General features: G+C 35.3%; 5 protein-coding genes across 6 annotated transcripts; 3 read left to right on the top strand and 2 right to left on the bottom strand.

Annotated features, from left to right (window-relative positions):
- Positions 1 to 317: 317 nt before the first annotated feature.
- On the top strand, positions 318 to 8,157 carry LOC110789077 (digalactosyldiacylglycerol synthase 2, chloroplastic). The gene is made up of 5 exons (XM_021993726.2): positions 318 to 619; positions 2,087 to 2,479; positions 3,118 to 3,381; positions 6,912 to 7,261; positions 7,429 to 8,157. Exons 2-5 carry the CDS (start codon positions 2,198 to 2,200, stop codon positions 7,949 to 7,951), a joined length of 1,419 nt encoding a protein of 472 aa, XP_021849418.1. The 5' UTR covers positions 318 to 619; positions 2,087 to 2,197; the 3' UTR covers positions 7,952 to 8,157.
- Positions 8,158 to 8,423: 266 nt separating this feature from the next.
- LOC110788615 (elicitor-responsive protein 3) lies at positions 8,424 to 10,873 on the bottom strand. Its single transcript, XM_021993243.2, has 5 exons — positions 10,654 to 10,873; positions 9,350 to 9,415; positions 9,006 to 9,132; positions 8,811 to 8,925; positions 8,424 to 8,722 (listed from the first exon to the last, which is right to left on the bottom strand). The coding sequence occupies exons 1-5, from the start codon at positions 10,856 to 10,858 to the stop codon at positions 8,657 to 8,659; spliced, it is 579 nt and encodes a 192-aa protein (XP_021848935.2). The 5' UTR covers positions 10,859 to 10,873; the 3' UTR covers positions 8,424 to 8,656.
- A 3,602-nt stretch (positions 10,874 to 14,475) lies between these two features.
- LOC110788607 (uncharacterized) lies at positions 14,476 to 16,828 on the top strand. The gene is made up of 3 exons (XM_021993231.2): positions 14,476 to 14,714; positions 15,530 to 15,676; positions 15,788 to 16,828. The coding sequence occupies exons 1-3, from the start codon at positions 14,649 to 14,651 to the stop codon at positions 15,929 to 15,931; spliced, it is 357 nt and encodes a 118-aa protein (XP_021848923.2). The 5' UTR covers positions 14,476 to 14,648; the 3' UTR covers positions 15,932 to 16,828.
- A 709-nt stretch (positions 16,829 to 17,537) lies between these two features.
- Positions 17,538 to 19,171, top strand: LOC110789069 (uncharacterized). The gene is made up of 3 exons (XM_021993720.2): positions 17,538 to 17,886; positions 18,698 to 18,844; positions 18,931 to 19,171. Exons 1-3 carry the CDS (start codon positions 17,650 to 17,652, stop codon positions 19,072 to 19,074), a joined length of 528 nt encoding a protein of 175 aa, XP_021849412.2. The 5' UTR covers positions 17,538 to 17,649; the 3' UTR covers positions 19,075 to 19,171.
- LOC110789058 (cell division protein FtsY homolog, chloroplastic) lies at positions 19,142 to 23,059 on the bottom strand. Of its 2 annotated transcripts, none has more exons than XM_021993714.2 (12): positions 22,618 to 23,059; positions 22,425 to 22,529; positions 21,651 to 21,724; positions 21,495 to 21,553; positions 21,224 to 21,261; positions 20,803 to 20,923; positions 20,617 to 20,685; positions 20,449 to 20,531; positions 20,302 to 20,370; positions 20,089 to 20,151; positions 19,874 to 20,004; positions 19,142 to 19,575 (listed from the first exon to the last, which is right to left on the bottom strand). In XM_021993714.2, exons 1-11 carry the CDS (start codon positions 22,924 to 22,926, stop codon positions 19,891 to 19,893), a joined length of 1,104 nt encoding a protein of 367 aa, XP_021849406.1. In that variant the 5' UTR covers positions 22,927 to 23,059; the 3' UTR covers positions 19,142 to 19,575; positions 19,874 to 19,890. The 2 variants fall into 2 exon arrangements, with proteins under 2 accessions (XP_021849406.1, XP_021849401.1); XM_021993709.2 differs by having other exon boundaries at positions 19,881 to 20,004; positions 22,618 to 23,058.
- Between the last annotated feature and the right edge of the window lie 1,855 nt (positions 23,060 to 24,914).

Genomic DNA, 24,914 nt, shown 5'->3' with positions numbered 1-24,914 from the left:
TCGTGACTTCCACGTCTGGATTGACAAGGACATGACTGTCTACTTTAACAACTCTCCCTCATTTTCAAGGAAGAGTAGCTGTTGGTGGTGGCATGCAGGGTGTGTGGTGGTGGCGCAAGTGGTGGCCCATCTTTTGTTCAAGTTTTTGGTGATCCAAAATAAGAGGGATCAAATTCAGAATCTAAAAATCTCGAAAAGCTAAAGTACTAAAGTGAAATTAGTTAAATTAAAAATTTAATTTTTCCTTTTCTCTCCTTGTGGCTCATTCACACGGTTGTAAAAGTAGATTGAATCGGAAATAGAACAACTTGGGGAAGTTGATGTTAAGGGCCCGTCGAATAGAAGGGAAGAAGGAAAGCTAAACATGTGAGCAACAACCAAGTAGGCAACGAATATTCGGTTGAAAAATGTTTGCTTCATTTTTATTTTACGAACAACAAAAAATACAGCAACTTCTTTCCTCTCCTCCGTTGTACAAAAACAACTGCTGGTCAATCAAAACTTTGCTCTTTTTCTCTCTCCTGCTTCTCCCAGCTTGGAGGACAAATACTCCAACAGTGACGCTGACGTTTCATCAATCTAAAACCCCATTGTAATCGCCAAACAAGACAAATTATAGGTATAATTTTAAATTCTTAAAAACTTTTTTTAGTGTTAAATTTGATTAAGTTGGCAAGTAATTGGAATCTTTATACTTAAATTTGAAGACGGGGTTGTGTTATATTGCATTTTTCATATGGGGTTGTTGTAATTTGAGTATTTTGATGATTAATTGAAGGGTTTTGCTTAAAATGGGTATGCGAAATATGATTTTTCTTTAATTCTTGTACTTTATTTAGACTCTATGAACAAAGATTGAAGCAGATAATTAAAGATTGATGTATGCTGAGGGAATCTGGGTTTCATATTTATTTATTTTATTCCTGATCTCACAAATAGTTTGTCCTGATTATTGTAATGGTTATTTTAGCTTCTAGATGACATGTGTTCAGGAAAGATTATACCCTAGTTAGGAGTTTAGGACCAGTGTTGTGGCTTGAATGATAACCAACCTCCATTGTGAATGATACCCAAGGGTGGAGTATATTTTTGTTCATTTGATGATATTCATACGAGCAAAAGATATTCTAGAGTACACCCAACTCCTAGGTGTACTCAATTGCACCTCAGAATTTTCAGGCTTGAAACCCCTTGTTAATAAGCTCTTCAAGTTTTATTTGCTTCTAAGAGTTAAAAAAAGTTTCCTTGCTGATCTTAAGAAAAAAGAGGGAAAGAGAAGTAGGACTAAGAAGTAGATGACAAATGAAATAAGTAGAAGTGAAGGGTGCCTTCTGTTCGACTCATGAAGGTTCTTTTTTTTTTCTATGGATTTGTTACTTGGGAAACTATGAGATGGTGAGATTCGATAATGGTCTGTACTATATTTTTTGATGGGGTATTCTTACATATCGATGACATATAACATACTTTATGTATATATGTAATCACTTCTGGAGTTCTGGGGGAGTGGTTCTAGTAGCAGGGTTGTTGAGGATACTTTGGCATAGTTGGTGGATATCACAATTCTATGTAGTTTGGAGGTTATGGATATAGCCATATAGGGGATAAATGATACAATATTCACTACACTCCAGTGATTATGTTTGGTAGCACGTAAGAGTTAAGCCAATGGTGCAGACTAGTATTACTGAATTGCGGGAACATCTAAGGTGCACCCTAGTGCACCTAGTTCTCTTGCGCTTTAGGTTCACCCACTTGCATTTTCCACCCTTTGGTGCACCTAGCTCTAGGTGCACATAAGAATATGTCCTTAAATAGTTAAATGGATGATATGGGTTGTAGCATGCTGTTAGTAAATATATTTGTCACTAGATGGATTAGGTGTAGGGATTTAGGGCCGTGAGGGAGCCTTGAGATGAGATGTGAAGTTTGCTCCCACATACATGGTTACAGTTAACTAGTTAAGTATGATGACTGACGAGTAACTTTTCTGTTGCCTACTACGCATTTCTTCTTATTTTAGTTTTTTTTTTTCATGGTATGTTTTACCAGTGCCAGATTTTGTAATCACTGTTTTCTGTTTCAGTTGGATCCATATTGTGGTTCTTCAGAAAGAGAGCCTGAAATAGGAGGATTCCTTTGGTTTTTCCGACATTTATACTCATTGTTGTGATTCTACATACAAGTTGATGCCGAAATGGCTAAGAAGCAGCAAATTGCAATATATACCACTGCCAGCTTACCATGGATGACTGGTACTGCTGTGAATCCGTTGTTCCGTGCTTGTTATCTTGCAAAAGATGGGGAGCGGAAGGTTACTCTTGTAATTCCATGGTTGTCTCTTAAAGATCAAGGACTTGTATACCCTGACAACATAACATTCAAGTCAGCCCTAGATCACGAGGCATATGTACTCAAATGGCTTGAAGACAGGACAGGATTCATATCCCGGTTTGAAATAAAGTTTTATCCTGGAAGGGTAAGTACTGCTATTAGAGTATTAGACTAATTTGTTATTTCTAATTTGTCTGCTGCTAACTGCTAAGTATTGTTGTAATGGTGGGAATGATAGCAGAACATTTAAGTTTCTTGTTTCGTATGAGGTGTAGCATGTTAGGGCTCATTCAAGCTTGGAAATATTGGTATTAGTGTGGTAGCGTTTTTTCAAGCTTGAAAATATTGATGTTAGTATGGTAGGTTCATTCAAGAATACCAAGTTTGTTTTATAAAAATAAAGTGAAAAATGAATTACAACTTTGTACCTTGCTGTCAGGCTCTTGAACTCTGTCAATCAAAGTTGGCATTGGGAATATGCTTGATACTTTCCTGAACAAAATGCGCTGTCAATATTCACTTCATTCATTCATCCGTGCAAAAGTTTCATCAGTGTCCATTGTATAAATTTTTTGAGCCCTATCAATATTTTGATCCCTTGAATACCTCATATTCTGCTCTGAAACATTGCTTGTGTGCATGGTAATAGGTCAATTACCCGTTTCACTATCTGGGGTGGGGTAATTTATCTGTTTGGTATTCACAGTTTTTATTTTATTTTATTTTACCAGTGATGTTTATTTATTATGGTACTAACAACTGAAGATCAAACACTTACTGCAGTTTTCGACAGATAAAAGGAGCATTCTTCCTGTCGGAGATATTACTGATGTTATATCAGACGAAGAGGCAGACATTGCTGTCCTCGAGGAGCCCGAGCATCTAACATGGTACCATCATGGAAATAGATGGAAAGCAAAATTCCGTCTTGTGATCGGGATTGTCCACACCAATTACCTGGAATATGTTAAACGAGAGAAAAATTCTGTCCAAGCATTTCTTCTGAAACATGTAAATAGTTGGGTAATCGGTATCTACTGCGATAAGGTATATATGTCTGATCCTCTGCTGGAAATTTGATTTTCTTTCACTAGTATGTCTGTTTTGGTTTATTGAGGGATACATCATATAACTGATATTCAGAACTATTGTCATTCTATGCAAGCAGTGGAAATCATCTGTCTATTAAGAATGGCTTTCCACCCGAGTCATTTAGCTATTTAGACGCTAATAGATGTTTCTCAATTCTCATATACAAATATTCAAATCAGAAATACTATCTTGTTTCAAAATAATAGGTCATGTTTGACTTTGTTTGTCCAAGTAAGTTAACTTTGACCATCTATTTGTATTGTGAAGACATCACTGTCTAGTAACAATTCCCTAAAGTTACTTCCATGCAATTAGTTATCATCTTGTTAATTTTACATTATTATGATGATGTAGTGATGCACAATAGTTCTACAGGTTTTTTTTGAAATGGAGGGATAACTATTTAATCTTGGTAGCTTTTCAACTGTAATGAGTTAATTGTGGTTCTTGTCTTTGCTAATTTAATGATTTTCTGAGCCTTCTTCGAGAATACTGTTTTGAGGATAGATTTTCCAAGATTGGTTAACACAAGACGGAAGTTACTAAGTCACGTTTTAGTGTCCTACCGACCACATTTGGATGCTGAAGGATAATTTAGAAATAATATAGAGGGAAACTATAAAGAGTTGTGCAACAAGCTATAAAGACTAAACGAGAATGCTATAAAGAGTTGGGAAAATGTAGAAGTGATGAGAACTACGAGAAGTACAAGGAGGCTAAAAGGGAAGCAAAGAAGGCCGTAAGAGAGGCTAGAGCAAAGGTGAATCAGGATCTTTACGCAAGATTTGATACAAAGGAAGGTGAAAAAGACATCTATAGACTTGCTCGAATGAGAGATAGAAAGACGCGAGACATCGGGAGGATTAAATGTGTGAAAGATTTTGATCAAAAAGTTTTGGAGGGAGATAAGGAAATCAAGGATAGATGGAGGTTCTACTTTGATAGCTTGTTCAACGGGGATCAAGGGCGCGATATTGGGGATACAAATATCCCTAGGGATATGGTTAACCTAGACTTTATGCGAAGAATTCAAAAGAGAGAAGTCGAAATGGCACTGAAAAATATGGGACGCAAGAGGGCAGTGGGGCCCGATGGTATACCTATCGAAGTCTGGAGATGCTTGGGAGAGAGAGGGGTTGTATGGTTAACAACTCTTTTCAACAAGATTTGGGGAAGTAATAAGATGCCATTAGAGTGGAGGAAGAGTACCATCATCCCCTTGTACAAGAATAAGGGTGATGTCCAGGATTGTGCCAACTATCGAGGAATAAAACTAATGAGTCATACTATGAAACTTTGGGAGCGGATTATTGAGCAAAGACGGAGGAAAACTGTGAAAATCTCGGAGAACCAGTTTGGATTTATGCATGGGAGATCGACTATGGAGGCCATTCATCTTATAAGGCAACTAATGGAGAATTATCGAGATAAGAAGAAGGACTTACATCTGGTTTTCATAGATTTGGAGAAGGCGTATGATAAGGTACCAAGGGAAATCCTTTGGTGGGCATTAAGTAAGAAAGGAATTCCGAGGAAATATATTGATATCATCAAGGACATGTATGAGGGAGTTAGTACGAGTGTGAGAACTAGTGTTGGTAAGACCGAAGAATTCCCCATTACCATTGGAGTACATCAAGGTTCCGCACTTAGCCCGTTTCTTTTTGCTATAGTCATGGACGAATTGACGAGGTCAATCCAAGATGGTATTCCCTGGTGCATGATATTTGCAGATGATATTGTGTTGATTGATGAAACAAAAGAAGGAGTGGAAAGTAAGTTGGAGTTATGGAGACAAACTTTGGAATCTCGGGGTTTTAGGCTGAGTAGAAACAAAACGGAATGGAGTGCAAGTTTAGTGGAGTCCAAGGTAGAGGGACAGGGGAGATTACCTTAGATGGGAAAATTGTCCAAGGCTCTGAAACGTTCCGTTATTTAGGAATTAGGATTTATTATCCAAAAGGATGGAGAATTGGATGTCGATGTGGCCCATAGAATTAAAGCAGGTTGGTTGAAGTGGAAAGGTGCCACGGGGTTCCTATGTGATTCAGGCATGCCCCAAGGATTGAAGGGAAAATTTTACCGCATTCGACCGGCTTTGTCATACGGCACGGAATGCTAGGCAGTGAAACATTGTCACGTGCACAAGATGAATGTGGCGGAGATGCGCATGTTACGTTGGATGTGTGGGCATACAAGAAAGGATCGTTTGAGGAATGAGATTATTAGGAAGAAAGTAGGGGTTGCACCGATTGAGTTTAAGATGATGGAAAATCGTTTAAGATGGTTTGGACATGTAAGCAGAAGATCAAGTGATGCCCCGGTTAGGAGGATAGAAGGGTGGCAAAGTGATAGAACTGCAAGGGGTAGGGGAAGACCTAAGAAAACTTTGAGGAAGGTGATTGAGCACGATATGAGATTTCTTGGGATTGAGGAAAATATGGCGTTGGATAGGACAGTGTGGAGGGAGAGAATATACATTGATGACTTCAGTTGATTTATACAGCTTTCATGTTTTTGTTTCTTTCTATTTTTTTATTTTATTTTTATTCTTATTTTTATTTTTATTTATTTTTAGAATTCTTTTTAATTTTTTTTAATTTACATGCTATTTTGAAATATACTTATTTTACTTATTCATTTATTTTAAACTTTACTTATTTTTTATTATCTCTTACCATATTTCTTCTATAATATATATACATTTTTCCCTTTCTTACTTTTATTAATTCCACTTTCTCTTCCTTGTTTTTCTTATTACTTCTTGCTCCTTTTTTGTTTGATTGGTGACAATGACGATATTCTATGACGATTCATGTTAGCCGACCCCAAATCATTTTGGGACTAAGGCTTTGTTGTTGTTGTTGTATAGAGGGAAACTCCTTGGACTCAAGCTGCCTTTCACATTTTTCAAATTCCATACTGGCTATTTGATCACAGAGGACATCAAACTCGAAGTGCCTATGAGAAGTCCATGTCAGAGTTTGTCAGCTATACCCTTAACAACCCTGGACTAGTTGAAAGCCTTGATGGAAGTTTAAAGTCCCTTTGATGGCCTAATGGTTGATGGGTAAGAGTATTGAATGACATCAGACCCTTGCTCCCAATAAAGGCCATAGTAAATCTTGTCGTTTGAGCTACAGTAGGAAAAGGGTGAAATGGAAATTGTCCAAGCGTGTCAAAGTTCAACCTTATGCAAACTCTAGTCAGGAGAACGTGCCTGTGAAAGGCACAAGCCTATGTTTTCTTTGCTGCACTGATTAGTGATTACAGCCTGATCATCTTGCAACTTTAATCCCCTTTCAATAATGAACTTGCAGATAATCTTAAGTATTTGTATAGGCACTTGCGAAGTGTGGAATGTGAATGATCAATTTCTTGTTCATATATCTGAGATATATGTCTGTATAATCTCTTTTATATGCCACCCATCACTATTTTTCTTATTATGTTTTCTAATTGTATTGATGACTCGTAAATGACAGGTAATTCGATTGTCTGCAGCCACCCAGGATCTTCCAAGATCTGTCATATGCAATGTCCATGGAGTAAACCCCAAATTTCTTGAGGTTGGCAAGAAAAAGAAAGAAGATCTTGAAGATGGGAAGCCCGTCTTCACTAAAGGGGCCTATTACATAGGTAAAATGATTTGGAATAAAGGATACAAAGAGCTGCTCAAACTTCTTAAGGACCATCAGAAAAAGCTAGTTGGTCTGGAAGTTGACCTCTATGGTAACGGAGAGGACTCTAATGAGGTCAAGGTAGCAGCTAAGAAACTGGAACTACCTGTACGAGTTCATCCTGGACGTGATCATGCTGATCCTTTGTTTCATGAGTAAGTTCTAGCCTCATATATGGTCAATTTAATATTACCATGTAGTAAAATTTAATTTTGCTGTTCCTTGGAATTCTTTGTTCTCTTTTTTTTTTTTTTTTTGAAGGAAATTCTTTGTTCTCTTAAGTCTTATCTTTGTTTTCTTTCACTGTTTTTACTTTTTTCAGTTACAAGGTGTTTCTCAATCCAAGCACAACAGATGTAGTCTGCACAACAACAGCAGAAGCATTAGCGATGGGAAAGATTGTCGTGTGTGCCAACCATCCGTCTAATGAATTCTTTAAGCAATTCCCTAATTGCCGCGTGTATGATGATGGTGAAGGGTTTGCTGCAACAACATGTAAAGCTCTGGCTGAACAACCAGCCCTCTTGACTGATGAACAGAGGCATGAGTTGTCTTGGGAAGCTGCAACAGAAAGATTTTTAAAGGCTGCTCAGTTGGACCAAGGGACTAACAGTCGACTCTCTACAACTCCGTCCTCAAAAAAGTTTGCCTCCTTGTCATCGTCCAACGTGAAAAAGAAATTGGAAGATGCCTCAGCATACATACATGACGCAGTATCGGGTACAGAATTTACTCGAACGGCTTTTGGTGCTATCCCCGGTACTCTGTACCCTGATGAAGAACTATGTAAGGATCTGGGTTTGCCTTCTCCTACTAACTCAGGTGGACAGTGCTGCAAGAAGTGATCTTCTGAGTCTATTCGCGATTCTAATCTTGTAATTCAGAAATCTTTGTAGTATAAATTTGAAAAGCGTGTCTAACTAATTGTCTTCTTCTCCTTTTTGATTTTTTGCCCTTCGTGGGGTGAGTTGCCTTCTCTGTAAATGGTACGTGTAGCAGATATTCATTAACTTTGATCTGGTTTTAATCCTACAAGAAGTTTTTTCATAAACTCCTTTTTATATATGTGATCATAAACCTTAATTTATTTAAGTTTTACGAGCATTTTGATGGGATCAGCCAAAACCCACTGGATTATTAATAGGCTTATTATCAATTCCCTGTTAGTGTTTAAAATATAAAATTGGTGGCATTAAGAACATTTGGAAGAATGTTTACTGCAATGCCTGAGTTTTCGACTCAAACCTTGTGATAAATGCAGAATTACATTGACAAAACTTAGTAAAAGTATTGTAAAAGATGAATTAACCAACAATCTTAAGTAAAATATTGTACCATTAAAGCTCAAGCTCAATACTCCATAATTTTTATAGAAACTGGGGTGACTGGTGATATACTTCAAAATTGAAACAGAGAAAAGATAAAAAAAAATATGACTAAGGGAAATCGGCCTAGCAGTAACGAAAAACTCTCTGAGAGGTCATCCAATTGCTGGAATGCTAATGATCAAGTAAATTGCACCACCACCTTCAGCTAGCTCAATTCTTTCTTTAGTTGTATGATGATTCTTTCCATCCACCGAATTCCTCCTCTGGAAGATCACGATTATGGTACGCCTGCAATTAAATTCCGAGATTAGTCAGTATGCATTGTGAGATGAACTTTTTGCAAGTGAATGATGCTATATTGTGATATTTTGATTACCTCAGGAGTGAAAGTCAGTCCGACTCTAATTTCTCCCTTGAATTCACCATCTTTGACAACATTGTAAGATGTAGGAGGAAGAGTTCCTTCCTCAACGACTACATCTAAGGGAATTCTGCAATGACAAACAGATGAAACAGTTACACAAGTTTCTTCGCAGATGAAAAAGTTACAGAAGTGTCTTTATAATCTTACTTTGCCTCTCCAACAAAGTCATCAGCAGTAAAAGTATCCTTGTCCATAATTTTGAGATGGAGTTCAGGAACATGTCCCGAGACTGTAAACAAAAAGGTCTCATTCCATTCTGGGGTTGATCCTTTATCTGCATGCATGGTTCACCACACCAGTATGGTATACTCACTTAGTTTTCGCTTATTTAATTGCATATAAAGATTTGGGTACTACTTATAGAACTCTTGCTCAAAAGCTGATTTCTAAATTGCACCCATCTTAATTAGTAATCAAAACATAGACAGATATCTATTTAGGAAGGCTAATTAGTAAGAGACTGATACAAATTCAAAGGGCCTCGAATGAACCTGTTGAAACACTGCTCTTCTGTTCTTGAGTGCGGCAAGTGAGAATGACATATGGATCCATGCTTGCTGAAATCATATCAACAAACATTCAATCAACATTAGAATAGACAACTGTTTGGGTGGAAAGATTCCATCCTGGAGTACGTATTCAAACAAAATGTGTCGTTGCTAATAATTTACTCCCATGTTAACTTGGCAACAAAAATCAATGTTTTAAGCTCAAATTCAGCTAAATTATTTACGTAACAATTTTTCTAATCATAATTCTAGATAGGCTAGATTTAGACTCAACTGATGATCTAAACAGAAAAGGGAAAAAATACGAAGTATCTTCAAATCTAGAAAGAAATTAGGAATCATAATTACATATCTTTGATGGACCAACCTTGGCAACATTTTACTAATTATTTTATTTATTTTTGCAGAAGTTTAATGGAGAAAACATGTTCAACCTAATAGAAGTATTTTTGTTTATTTTGGATCTATAGTCACAAAGGACGACAATGTAGGCTGGAATGAAGTATGTAGACACTAGACAATTGGTTAATTTCTTCTTCTAATTTTTTTGTACTTGTCAATTTTCAACATGATCTTAACAAATACTAATAAACACACTCACCAGTAATTCCAAGAGGCATTTCATATAAAATACATCATTTTTGTTAATTTTTTTTTAAAATTTACATTTGGTATACAAGTCAATATTTCATTTGGTTTACAAACCAAATCTCAGATTTATCATAGACAAGTATCCGTTTGATGATTTCGGATCCTCTAGAGTTCTAAAATAACTATACAAGGTACAGCTTGAGCAATATAAAACATTGAATGAAAAATCAATGGCTCGTATAACTGTATAAGTAAGAAATTATTCTCTTACCCTCAAAATTAAAAAAAAAATAAAAAATAAAATCTAGGTACCATAAAGTGTAAAGACTTTTAGAAAAGAAAGGGTGTCAAATGATGATCAAAATTCCCCGCATTTAGAGGTAGGTTAGGTTGAAAGAAAGTTGACCATAACGCCAATACCATTACAAATCGTGTAATAACGCTACCACCCGATTACGATCATTCACAACTCATCAATTTCTAATAATCACCATTAAATCACACAAATCAAACAAATTCTGATTTTTCTTTCACCAAAATCTCAAATCCCATTGAATTTTTTCATTGATTTTATTTTGTTGAGATCATGAGAATCATAACGTTAAGTAAAAGATAAACGAGATTATTATAATTGTAAAACAAAAGCATTATATAAAATGATAAACAAAAATAGAGTAAGTTAGAGAGAGAATTACAGAGGAAATCGGCGTTCTCGAGGCCTTTGGCAGAGACGAGGAGGACTTCAAGCTTTCCCTGAGCCATGGCTTTGATGAAATTGAAGAAAATTGATGGATAAAAAATGTAAATGTTATTCTTCTGTCTCTCTGGTTTTTTCTCTCGGGGTGGAAAAAGAGGAGAGACAGAAAATGGGAATGTCAAAAACAGAGATGGTTGGCGCATACTACCTTCTTTCTTTGGTTTTTATAGACCCCATTATTATTAATAATATTATTATTATTTCCAGCTTGTCAACCTTATTTTATTGAAACTTAAAATACAAAATAGGGTCTCTTGTCATTTGACCAAATAATCATACTCTTATGTGTCTGGTGGCTGCGGTAGGGGAGCTCCTCCATGGTAAGGGTGTCATGTGGTGAGATTAGGAGATCAGAAGGAAATAGTATCCCCACTCTTGAGGGCACGCTTGGATTGGGTGTAATGGATTACGGGGTAATAAAAGTCAAATCACCATAATAAAAGGACAATGAAGGTGAATCGAGGTGGTTGCATGGAAGGTGGTGTGGTGGTATTTTGATGAGAAGTTGTGGTAGTGGTGGTGTTGTGAGGAGAAGGGAGGAAGGGGGGAAGTAATTACCCCAAATGAGGGTAATAATCACCCTAGTGGGATGGTGGGTAACTATTCCCCCATGATGAGGGTATTTGTTTCCCCTTCTCTTTTATTTTCTTCTTGCCAACAATAGCTTGTTCATTTTGCCACCATTTTATCCCCTTATCATCACTTTTAATTACCTTAGTTTGACTTTTATTACCCCTTTAATACATTACCCTCAATCCAAGCATGCCCTCACTAGTGAATCTAAAAATTATAGGTAGGGGTCACTATTTATAAATTGAAGAAACTTTAACTAAAATTATGTATTTTTGAAAAAAATAAAAATAAAATTTTAACTAGAGTAAACCAAGTAAATTAATGAAAATTTAACTAAAATTAAGCGCCACTGGTTGTGGTTGTGGCACATGACTTTAAGCATACCATTGAGGGAATTGACAACTGAATTGATCCAGCTAATCCTTCTCGAGGCTTGGCCAGACCCGACTAATCTTTCTTTGTTTTTAGTGTTCAATCCCAGAACCCAATAAGCTTGCTAAATGGATGTTCCATGCCTGAATTAAGGCTAGTTATGTTTTGGGCTAGCGTGACCCTAATCTGACCCAAATTTATTTCTATATAATTGCACACATAGTTGTTGAATGCAAACATGTTGAACTCCCTCGTCATTAGGTGTGGGTTAACATCAAATGGGTCGGGTCAAGATAATTCAATTAATGGATCGGTTGGTACAAACCCGTTTGGCCCGATCTTGTCCAGCCCATTTTCATAATATATTTCCCTGTTATTTTTTTTTACTTGCACCATATGATGCTACTCTTGCTAATGCAAATCTTTTAATTTTTAATGGGTTAAATGGTTAGCTTTGTACATATATTACTAGTGATTTTGAAGGAATATTTTTATTAAATAAAAAAAATTATCATTAAAAATAAATAACACTTCGATGTACAATATTTATTGCACATCACCTTTAAATAAGAATTTGTATTAGATACTAACCTGATTTTTGAATTGAATAAGGTCCGGCTTAGAGTTGTTTAGTTCACTTTATTTCAGGACCTTATTACTTATTACGGATCGGATCATATCAGACCAGATAGAAAAAATAAGTTCATATTTGGTCAGATCAAACCTGACCATATCAGATCAGATCATGTCATATCATACCATATCATATGCTTATTGTTGTTGGTGGTGGTGGTGTAATTATGATCTATTGTTTAAGGCATAATAATAATAACAATAATAATAATAATAATAATAATAATAATAATAATAATACTCTCTCCGTCCCGGAATACACGCACCGGTTTGACTTTTTGCACTATTCACATAATTCACTTTGACCCTGTTTTATTTATTTTATATGAAAACAAAAGTTAGCATATAATATATTGTTGGCTTCATCTTAACATATATTTTTAAAATATTAATATTTTATAAGTTTTTATAATATGTAGTTAAAGATATTGGTGGTCAAAGTTGTGCATTAGCAAGCGTGTCGACTCGAACCGGTGCGAGTATTCTGGGACAGAGGGAGTAGTAGTAGTAGTAGTAGTAATAATAATAATAATAATAATAATAATAATAATAATAATAATGATAATAATAATAAAACATTAACAAAATAGGAGCTTCCAAGTTTCAAATTGACACAGACAATTTTTCCAGGTCAAAATCGATATGTATAGATCATGTCCAAGCCAAATCAGAATCGATCTATCCAGATCATGTTCATATCAGAACCGATATGTTCGGATATTGTCCAGATCAAAACCAATATGCCCATATCAGAACGGATCTGTCCAAATCATGTCCATATTAGAACGGTTCTTTCCAAATCACATCATATAACAACCAAACTATACATATTATGTCCATATCATAACAGATATGTCCATATCATATAAAAATTGGAACATATATTTCCATACCATGTCCAAATCAGAACAGATTTGTGTCCCGATCTGTCCAGATCATGTCAAAATTAGAACCGATATGTCTATATCATAATTGTAATGTCCAAATCATGTTCAAATAAGAACCGATCTGTCCAGATCATGTCTTGATTATACCCGATATGTCCATACATATCATGTCCAGGTCATAATCGATAATGTCAGGAACATAATCAAATGTTCAAATCATGTCAGGATGAAAACCGATTTGTCCATATAAGAACTGATCTTTTGTGATTGTGTACATTCAAACCAGAACCGCTTTGTCCAGATCAAAACAATTTGTCTAGAACAAAATCGATTTATCCATATCAGAACAAATATGTCAAGATCACGAAGAGATCAAAACCGATTTGTCCACATCAAAACCGATAATGTCCACATCAGAATAAAAATACAACACTTCATGTTAAGGTTAATATTAATACAATATTTCATGTAATAAATTAATTTATGTTAATACTATAGGCAATTTTTTCTTCTTTTTTAAAATTTTGTTCACCATATTAATATTAATCCAATATTTTCATGTCAATATGCTTCATTTCTCGAGTGTACGTATGTATTCATAATAAAAATAAATAAATAAGATGAAAAATGTCAAGGTCTATCTAAATAAGTAGTTAAGTTATGAGTAAATTACTTTTATATGCACGCGATGCGTGCTAAGATTATGGAGTATAAGAAAGCAAATTAGTTATATAGTAAATATTATTTGCAACATTTCTCTAAACAAAAAGAAGACGTCGAAACTATTGGAGTAAGATTTTTTTATTATGTTTGGTTGATTGAATTTTGTTAAAAAAATTAAATTCAAATATGATTTAATTGCGATTATATTAAAATGTGTTATGTGTCATACAATAAAGTACTTGAAAGAAAGAGAAAAGTAAATTATGTGATTAATAGGGAGCAAATTTGTTGTGACTAAGCATTTGATTTTGATTTTTCTTTTTAATTTTTGACCTTTTGTTGGTGGTGATTAAATTTGATTGACGGATTCCCTTTATATCTTCTTAATTTATTTTACAATTAATGTAATTATAATTTTTATACAGCAAGGGCGTTTTAGACTATTTTATAAAGGAACACCAAAATGACATTTATGATAATAACCCAAAGATTTAATTTTTATTTTTTATCATAGAATAAAGTTTCAAATCAATAATGTGTAAAGCCTACGAGTAGAAACAATTGATTCCACAATTTTGAGTGCCCAAACAGGGGCTCACTTACTTTTGAGTGCAATTATTACATGGGCTACAACTCGACAAGCGTACAAGTATTAACCATAAATCAATAATCAACACTGCAGTTCTTCTTAACTCTGGGAAAGTGATTCCACATTCCTCAATCTCTTAACTCGAAAAGTCGATGGACGACTCAACGAAAAAAATGCACGAACAGCAAGACACAAAATCAACAATACAGTTCTTTGATGATTTGGGGATCTCTATTGAGTCCCTCCCCCAACACACTAACAACCGTCCTTCCTCCTTTTGTCGTAAGTTTACTACCTAGCTATGTACTTTCATTACTCTTATCAGTCACTCTTAACTATACGAAGTACTCACCCTCTCTCTTCATTTTATATCGACGTTCTATTACATAGGTAAGGATATATTATTTGACTTTTCCTTACCTGAAATAAATAACTAAGGTGTCTAATCCGAATTTTATAAGTATAATTGATACTGAATTTCTATATTAAGATCTAGTCGATCTATTCTGATCTAGCTACTTATTAGATCTGGTATCTAAAACTATATCACCATATATACGGTACACCTCATTTTAACTATTGATTTGATCTGGTATGTTTTGCTCTACGTACAAAGTACTTCTTGTTATGTTATTCTCTTTTCATTTTATTTATATTGACGTTTTATTACGTATGAAGTATGTAAGGATCTATTATTTGACTTTTCTGTACCTGAAATAAAGAACTTAGGTGTCTAGTCCGAATTTTATAAGTATGATTGGTTATAAATTTTTATATTATGATATAGCCGATCTGTTCTGATCTACTGATTTGATCTGGTATCCAAAACTACCATTTGATCCGATACCTTGATTTGATCTGAGTTTTCTAGTATGTAATTTTAGCATAAAATAAACCGATTTCCTTGTTGTAATATGATTGTTCTCCATAATTTAAGGCTCTTAGCTGAGTGTCTATAAATTAAAATTAAAATTAAATGACTAGGGGATTTCTCTATAACTCGGCTAGTCCATGACTTTAATCAGCTAACCTGGTCGGAATTCAAGTTAAGTGGACTTTGATAATTATACGTTGCATGTTTGGTTATTTGTTTTCAGAACTACTATGGAGGGTTGCATGGAGGAGTAGCGGCAACTGTAGCGATAAGGGTGGCCACAGCGTGTGCTCGAACTGTAGTGGCGGAGGAGAAGCCGCTGTTTCTTGGTGAACAGAGTATATCCTACCTTTCTGCTGCTTCAATCAATGTAAGCTAGTGAATAGTGATCGAACAGACCAGATGGAAACAAACAAATACTTCGTATATATAATTACTACGTACTTAACCAAATATGTGATTATGTGATTATGTGATGCAGGCTGAATTGGTTGTTGATGGAACAGTTTTGAGGAGTGGGAGAAACATAACAGTTGTATCAATTGAAATCAGACTGAAACAGACGGAGAAGCTACTTTACACTGCTCAAGCTACTTTCTATCACCTTCCTCCATCAAAGTTATGATTTTACAAGTTAACAACCCTTAATTTGACAGGCTCTGCTTGTCAGTTGTCATTCTTGTGAATTGTCCAAACCATAAAGAGCATCAATAAGGGAGGAAGTCTTGGCCTCAAGTGACTTGTGTTCATATGGACACAAGTGACTTGTAATTGGTACACGCTAATTTGGTATTGGTACTAAGACTAGTATGGTATTAGTATCCCAATACATTGCTAAGAAATATCAATACAAATTATTTGTGTTATTGGTACTGATATATGCTGTGTTGGTACTAAAAATAATTGTATTTGAGTCACTTGTGTCCACATGGACACAAGTCACTTGAGGTTTAGCAATCCTCATCAATAAGAGGAGACTCTTATTTTGGTGACTCTTATTCTCTCTCCTATGTCCACATAAGATTCAACTCCAAACAAGAGCCACTCCCAAAAATTGTGAAAATGGACCAATTCTTAACACTAGCTCTTATACTCTCTTGTCCTATTTTTTTATTTTATTTTTATACAAAAATAATGATGTGGCACTAGCTCTTATTTCAGAAATTTCTCTTACAATCTCCAAATAAGAAACTCCCATTACACACCTAAGAGCTAGCTCTTATTTTTTCTCTCTCCTTAAGATTCATCTAAGAGACTCCCCTTGTTCATGCTATTAAATTCTATCATGTTGCGTTTGTCTAATACAAATATATGGTCGTCGTCGTCGTCATGACGTGCAACGTAACGTGTGTCCGGTACGTGGATATATCATGCTAGCTACTAGGTGTATTAATTTTAATAATTTGAATTGTATGGAGTATATATGTGTCTTGGACATTGTAATCGCAAAGTATTGGAGTCACTTTTTTATTTATTTTTTAAAATTAGAACAGCCTAAATATTTTAAGCATTGAACTGATCTTATTGAACTTTGTCACTCCATGATTCAATCCTAAAAAAATTAGGCACCAACTTCAGTAAACAAATTTGAAAAATCAAATCTACCCCAAAACTTTGTGAATCAAATCCTACTCACTCCATTGTTTTTAAGCCAAATCTTACCATATTATTTTATGCATTAAGGAGCGTGATGCATATATCAAAAGAATCCTATTATGTTTGCAAAAAGACCAATAGAGTGATGGTTTATGACTTTATGTATCATAGGCACATGTCTAAATCCTTCGCCCTTCATTTATAATTTGCTATTGTGGTTCATTACACCTAAAAAAACACGATGTTACTTGCACATATAATGATTGAATAAAAGTGGAAATGTGGAAGCACAATATTATTTGTGTTTGGATATGGGCATACTGTCACGGATGGACCTTTCGACCGCCAGTGCCACGCCTGAATCTTCCGGGATTAATCCAAATCAACCTACCTATATTACAATAAACACTAAACATAACATAGTGGAGATGAAACGACACTAATCTGCAACAAGACACGACACATTTACACAACCCATTTTTATGGAGTTATTTCATATGGGACACTTGGGCCTTACCATGAAGAAAATATTACCACTTACCACGTGATAGTTGGCCACTTGGCCACGTACCTACTTTTTGCATTCCCCCTAAAGGTTAGTTAAAACTAAAAGAGGAATACCTTTGCCAAAAATTAAGGCAATTTATGACATCAGCTAGATACAACAACAACCTCAATCTGGGAATTTCATCCAAAAATCAGTAAATCCCCAATTCCATAATTTCTCTCTCCTCGTGATATTTGAGAATGGCGATTGACGACTCCAAAAACAAGGTGGACAATGACCAACAAGAACAAGAAGGAGAAGATTATGCTACCCAATCAACATTGCAATTCTTCCAAGGTCTAGGCATCTCGCTCAAACTCCCGCAAATCTCCACCAATCACGATTTTCTATCAGAATTAGTTGTCAGCCTTCTCAAAGTTGATTCCATTTCCAGAGGCCACGTCACTTGCTCCTTTTCTGTTCTTCCTCCTGTTGCCGTAAGCTTCACTTAATTATGCTTTCATTAATTCTTACTAATTTTAATTATTCCTTTTTAGTTTAATTGGAACATTCATGGAACACTCCTAAGGTATGAGTACGTAATTGTGTAAACGCAATAAATTAGGGGTTTCTATATGTTTTCTACTTTATGTTAGAAATCTAGAGTTATGTGAATGAGAATTGACATTAATGGGAGGGAGAGAGGGTCATGGTCGACGATCACATGAGATAAAATCTTGATTCATGTAGGCTACCCTATCAATGGAATTAAGGTTTCAAATATATATTGAATTGTCTTCGTTATTGTTACGATTAATGAGCATAAAATTTGGCAAGAAAATGAATAATTGAATAATAATGTCTGAGTTTTCACTTGGAATGTAGTTATAATTCATAGGGCACATAAGTCTTTCGATTTTTATTTACATATGGTATGAATGCCGTTAAGTATATATTAAGTTCCGTTGGGTTGAGTGTAAAATGATTTTCATGGAAAACATAATTTCAAAATTAGTTTTTCATTGTTTAGTTCCATGTAAGAAAAATGAAAGGGAAAGTAAGCCGGTGATAAGAGGAGTGTACAAGATAGATAAGAAAAATGAAGGAAAACAATTTTCCCCTCATTTTGAAGGGAACATGATTTTCCATCATTGGGAGAACAATTTTACTTCTAAGGAAATTGTTAAAATTGAAAATAGAGGGAAACTGTTCTTCAGGAAAATGTTTTATGCCCTACTAAACGGAGACTACGATAAAAGATTAATAAACTAAATTGTGATAATTATGTTGGGTGTTGGTTTGGTTTAGAACTACTACAAGGGGTTGCATGGAGGAGCAGTGGCAATTATTGCTGAAAGGCTAGCCACAGCGTGTGCTCGAACCATAGTAGGAGAGGAGAAGCCGCTGTTTCTTGTTGAGTTGAGCATCTCCTATCTTTCTTCTGCTTCAATAAATGTAAGTTATATAGAGCTAGTACTAGTTTCAACAAGACTTGAATGGAAACTGGAAAATTGTTGAAAGTACTAATTAATGTGATGCAGGCCGAGTTGATTGCTAATGCATCAGTAGTGCGGAGTGGGAGAAACTTAACCGTAGTATCAATTGAAATCAGACTAAAAGAGACGAAGAAGCTGCTTTACACTGCTCAAGCTACTCTCCATCACCTCCCTTCAGCAAAATTATGATATAAATATCTGTAGTCATACTCTAATATTATGTAGTACTTGTAACTTTAAAGAGTTGAAATGTATATCGAGGAAATATTGCAACTTTTAATTTACACTCCAAAGTATCCACAAAATGTATCTTCATTAGAGCATTACTCAATACAACAAAAGTACATGTTATGTTGATACATTTCAAGAATGTACCCCACAAATATCTCCAACTAAGAAAGTAGCTCATATATGATATATCATATCTTCATAAGGTATGCACCTTGTACAATTTTGCCTATACCTAGGCCTCCTTAGAGGTTGGTAAGGATGGACTAGACGAGCACACAGAATAGCTCTTTGAATGATGCAAACCAAGGATAACGCTGAGATATGTACTCTGGCTGAGGGTTGTTCATTGGCAAGCTTCAATCTCCCAAACTCTTTAAAGATGCCATCATGGTGATCAATCCTTTAGCGTCAGCTCCTTGACTTTGAATTCATTTTGTTCTGTGAACGTACGTACAAAACCTAAGCAACACAAAGTAACTGAACGATCATTTATGGAACAACTTACAGTAATTTCCAGTTCTGGTAATTAAAAAAGGAGGGAATAATATATGTTCATGACCAATAACAACCACTAGATATAAATCCAGAAACGTCAAGATGTAATTAACCATACGACAGCAGTCAAGTAAGGAGGTTTTGTCTAAGAAACTTTCTTTTTAGCAAGAAAAGCAGCATTATGATAGATGGACTGATGTGAATTATTTTAGTAGCTTCAAACGTATGTGCATGTTAAGCAACATTGGGCCATCAAAATCACCTCTCACCAGTTACACATTATGAGAATATGGCATCAACAAAGGCTTCGGCGTCAAAAGGCTGAAGGTCTTCCAGGCCCTCCCCAACACCCACAAATTTCACAGGAATAGCGAGCTCATCTACCACGCTGACCTGCATGTCATTTTTAACAGCCGAGATTAATGGAAAATAAATTGATTAAACAATTCCTGGAAAGATTTGGACTGAGATGTTTACCACACAACCACCTCTTGCGGAACCGTCAAGTTTTGTCAAGATCAATCCAGTAATTCCAACAACCTGCCAGTGAAGAGATCTAACAAATCAGACAGCAGCAATTTGATTTCTCAATGGAGAGCAGAGATAGATCATCAAGTTAGACAACAGAATTACAGCCAAACCATAAACATATAAGAAGCTTGAAGTTCAAAGGTAGGTTAGGGGCAGTACTTCGTTGAACTCCCTGGCCTGAGGAAGCATATTTAAACCAGTTGTTCCATCCAAAACAAGCAGAATCTCCTGTAAGGTAGCAGCAAATTCCAGGTTATTCAATCTAATACCAACTCTATTGATATGGAAAGTTCAGAAGCTTCTTACATTAGGAGCACCAGAAACTACTTTACCCACAGCTTTTTTACAAGCTATCAATTCCTCCATGAGACTGTAATTAGTATGAAGACCTGACACAAAAAGGTGCCCATAATAAAGCCACTAAAAAAAAAAAATCATGTACAGAAGAAGTTTGCAGAGATGCAGAATGCTTACGGCCAGATGTGTCACATAGGACAATATCAAATCCGCCTTCTTTCCCTCTTTTAACAGCCTGCGAAAGAACTATTCAGAAAACACATCCTTAAGGCCATTTTGCACTGTCATTTGTAGCAGCCAAAAGGCCCAATACAGGATTCCTAATCTTTTACGGAGTACTAACGTCAAAGTTTGAATTCCTACCTGATGCTGCTTTGGCCTTCTCTTTCTCTGCTACGACAATGTCACAACCTGTTCGTTCAGCCCATATCTCAAGCTGATCACTTGCAGCAGCACGAAATGTATCACCGGCTGCTAGTAGTATCTGGAACAATAGATACATGAACATAGAGATTTAATGTTCTGCTAAGGACCCTTCCATAGCTGATTAATTTGCCCCTCTCTTATGTGATAGTAAAATTTCCTGTGATTTTCTGCTCTGTAGGTTTATACATCAAGATTTGCGCTATTCGGGTCTTTTTTAAGGTAAGGTCTTTGTTAAAGTATATATGAGTATATCTCACTATTTAGTAACTTTCATAATAAAACAGGTAATTGACACATACAAAATAAACACGAAACAGATCACATTTAAGCACCTAGGGAAAAGCTTGGGGAAACTAACCTTAGCTCCTTCTTTCTTCAATCTATGAGCCAACTTGCCTGCAAAGAAAGATAGGATATAAGGTACTATGGGATATTTTACAACAAATGACCAAGACTGCACTCAAAGGATAATCTAAAGCACCCTTATTTTACAATCCTAGCCATATGAAATCTTATTATTTCACCATCACCAGATACCAAAGTAAATTCGAAGTAGGTTTTCGCACAAGAATAAATAATTACAATTTCTAAAATCATATTCTTTTGAAGTGTCATGTTATCTAACTTACCAAGAGAAGTTGTTTTTCCACCTCCATTTACACCAACTATCATGATTACAGCAGGCTTCCTACAAGAAAACAAGGTAACAACCAACTGTATGTTGAGTTAAACTCAGGCCCAGCTTTACAGTTAACTATGAAAAAAATAGGTAAATTATTACAGACCTAAATCCCAGCTGAAGTTCTGTCTTACTTCCTTTCTTTGTTAGAAACTCAAGAACACTCTTCTTCAAGGCAGCCTACAGAGATAACATCAGAGAAATTAATTTTTACATCAGTCAGCAAAGCAAAAATTACACCAAACATTCTCCCCTATCAGAAATCAATAGTCAAATCATAGAGTAACTTGTAGCCACCATTTTGATTCATTTTCAGGTCTTCTTCACATAATTCTGTACTCTACTACTCTTATTCCTTCACTCTTCAACTCCCCCGAGACTCCATTCAAGTGGAGGGGTATTTGGAAATTTAAACACAATCTATTACTTCGTATTATTTTAGAAAATTAGATGCTTTTTCGTGAAAATATCACGGAATAGAAGATTTCAAGCCAATCAAAAGTCTCTAAAATCAGCAACCATTAGGAAACTACTAATACAGCTAGTATCCCTCAATCCTACACCAACATTCCACTTCACAAAATTGGCAAGGACTCCAAACATAACTTACGAAAACGGTAGTCCTCAAGACTTGTCAAGAGTTTGCGAATACATATTATAATTATCATTGTTTGTTCTCACTAAATTGTTAGCTCATCCAATTTGTTCAATTGCAATTAATCAAATCATCCAATGTCATTTATCTAAATATTAACACCTCTTAAATTTCCCAAAGATATCAAGTACAATTATGCAATAAAACTACAATTACCAGAGAAACTTCTTAATGGATGTCGTACTAATTGCAGCAGTATTATAACATAATCAAATAAAATCATACCTTAATTTCAGGTCCAGATTTAAGCTTACCAGCCAAAATATCTTCCCGCAAAGATTCCACAATCTTCATCGTAATCCTCGGCCCAAAATCAGACACCAGCAATGCCTAAAAACCACAACAAAATCGCCATTTTCAACTCCAAAAAAGATTGACAAAATCTTTCACCAGAAGATGAGAGGAGAGAGAAAATAACCTCCTCCAGTTCGTCGAGGACGCGGTCGGTGTCGGCGAGGTTCCAATACAAGAGGAGCTCATCGATGACGGCGAGGTTGTCGCGAGTTTTCGAAAATCCTGAGAAAACTTTCTCCACGTCACTTTTGGCCTTCTCCTTGATCAGCCGCCCCAATTTCGTGAAGAACCCGGTTGGTCCGGTCGCCTGACATTGAAACCGATTCGAACCCGGTCGAGCTGTGGAAGGGAGAGCCGTGAATTGGCGGTTGTGGAGTTTGGAGAGTGAATTCGAGAGGAGAGAGAGCGAGGAAGGTGAAGATGCAGACGCCATTGTTGTAACCTTTGAGGAGTTCAATTTTCCGTGGTTGACACCATAGATGGCGAGAGAAAGTACTCCACTTAGCAGTAGTTTGAAGAAGACTGTGCGGATAACGTAAGACGCCGCCGTTTCAATGCTTCTTTTCCTGTATTTTGTTTACGGAGTATTTAAAAACTCTTTCCTTCGAATTGTACAATAAATATTGTATACCGAATTTAAAGTTACTTCAAAATGCTTAAAAGTTAAGCTTATACATGTAAAAGTTTTTGTGATAAATTTTTTTTATTTTAGTAAAACTTGTTTTTTCAAAATCACTAATAATGTATAAAATTAATCATTTAACCCTTTAAAATGTTTATCTATCAACTTTTTTTTACTAATATAAAAGTTAATCAAAACTAGATTAAAGTTACAAAAATATTGGTAAAAGTTATCTTGGTGTATAATAAATTTATTGTACACATTGTGCACGCAAGACCTTTTGATTGATTTTAGCACATTTTCTTTTATTACCCTGTGCAGTGTGCACTAATGATTAATTTGACTAAATTTATTGTGGATTATGCCTAAAAATAAGGTTAACAACTTTATTCTAATATATTTTAACGTGTTTATTAAAATTATTATGAAAAAAATATTAAATTGGTGTCGTTGGTACATTATTGTGATTGAATAATGTGATTTTAAGTTACGATTTTCTGTTAAAAAAATAAAGTAACTTTGATTCAAAAAACGGTTATTATATCTAAGAAAATTGATGTTTAATTTATTATAATCACTATGTGAACAATAAAGGTCACTATGTAGGTAGAAGGAGTGATAGAGTAGATTGATGACTTTGGTTCCACAACAATATTATTGTGAACCAGGTCCATGCAAGAATAATCTTTTTTTTTTTTGAGGGATTCTACGCAAGAATATGAAAGAAATGTGTCATTCACCCAAGGTACATTAGTCACATACTAAGGTTCAGATTAACTACGGAATAATTAATTCAATGAGATCAAGTGATCGAGACAGCTAGCTGTAGCATTGCTAATATGATCAATTCCGATTGGACAGTGATTCTTCGACATATACCAAGGGGAGCTAATTTGGTGGCTCGTCAATTTGTTGATTATTCTATGACTATGACAGTTGGCCATAAGGAGCATTTCCTCATCCCTCCGGCTCCTTGCGCTAAGGCTGATTATGATGCTGATTTTGCTAGAGCAAATCCGGGGCGGACATTGCTGCTTCTTCTACTAATATGCATGGCTTAGTTCTTCAGGTTTCTTTTGGGCGCCTTTGGATGTTAATCCTGTGTTTTCCATTGAGAGTACGTGTCTTTGGCGCATTTTGGCTAGGTTTTAATTACCGTATGTATCTTTTGCGGGGTTGGTGTATCTTGATGCATTTGTATGATGTTCCAACCCCTTTAAGGCTTCACCCGTTTTGTTAATATAAGGTCTTCGTCTTTATGTTAAAAAAACAAGAAACAAGAAAGAAGAAAGAAGATAGAGAACCGTTTCCAATAATGGTACGTGTTGGACATAATGAAATTTCAATTTTAGTGTTTGGCTAAAAGTAATTCTCTTTTCTGGAGTTCATGTTAATATTCAATTGTTTAACAACACTCCTAACCTCATCATATTATAAATTAAAGAAAAAACTAAATAAAACAAATGTTTCTTTACTTCTCGCCACAGTTTTACAATTACATCTGCTAGTCTTTTACTATCATTTACTTAAGCAAAAATATGCATAGGCCATTGCAAAACTAATAAAAAAAAAACACAAAGGAATTACTAGAGGATGAGGTCTAAGCAATAATGGGAAAGTTTCTCTGCCATCATATGCCTGGTACTTAAAATTGTACTAGTACATGGTGCCAACACACTTGATTAGGATACTTATCCTCATCTTCATCATCAGATTGCCCTCTCCCCTCAAAATTTTCTCTGTTTATCCTACTCATATATATAATCAAAGTGCAACCATAATAATAAAGGTCCGTAATC

The sequence above is a fragment of the Spinacia oleracea genome, chromosome 2, assembly GCF_020520425.1.
Source record: "Spinacia oleracea cultivar Varoflay chromosome 2, BTI_SOV_V1, whole genome shotgun sequence".
Taxonomy (NCBI): Eukaryota; Viridiplantae; Streptophyta; class Magnoliopsida; order Caryophyllales; family Amaranthaceae; genus Spinacia; species Spinacia oleracea.
The sequence above is the reverse complement of the archived record's forward strand: the minus strand, read 5'-3'. Positions and strand labels throughout refer to the sequence as shown.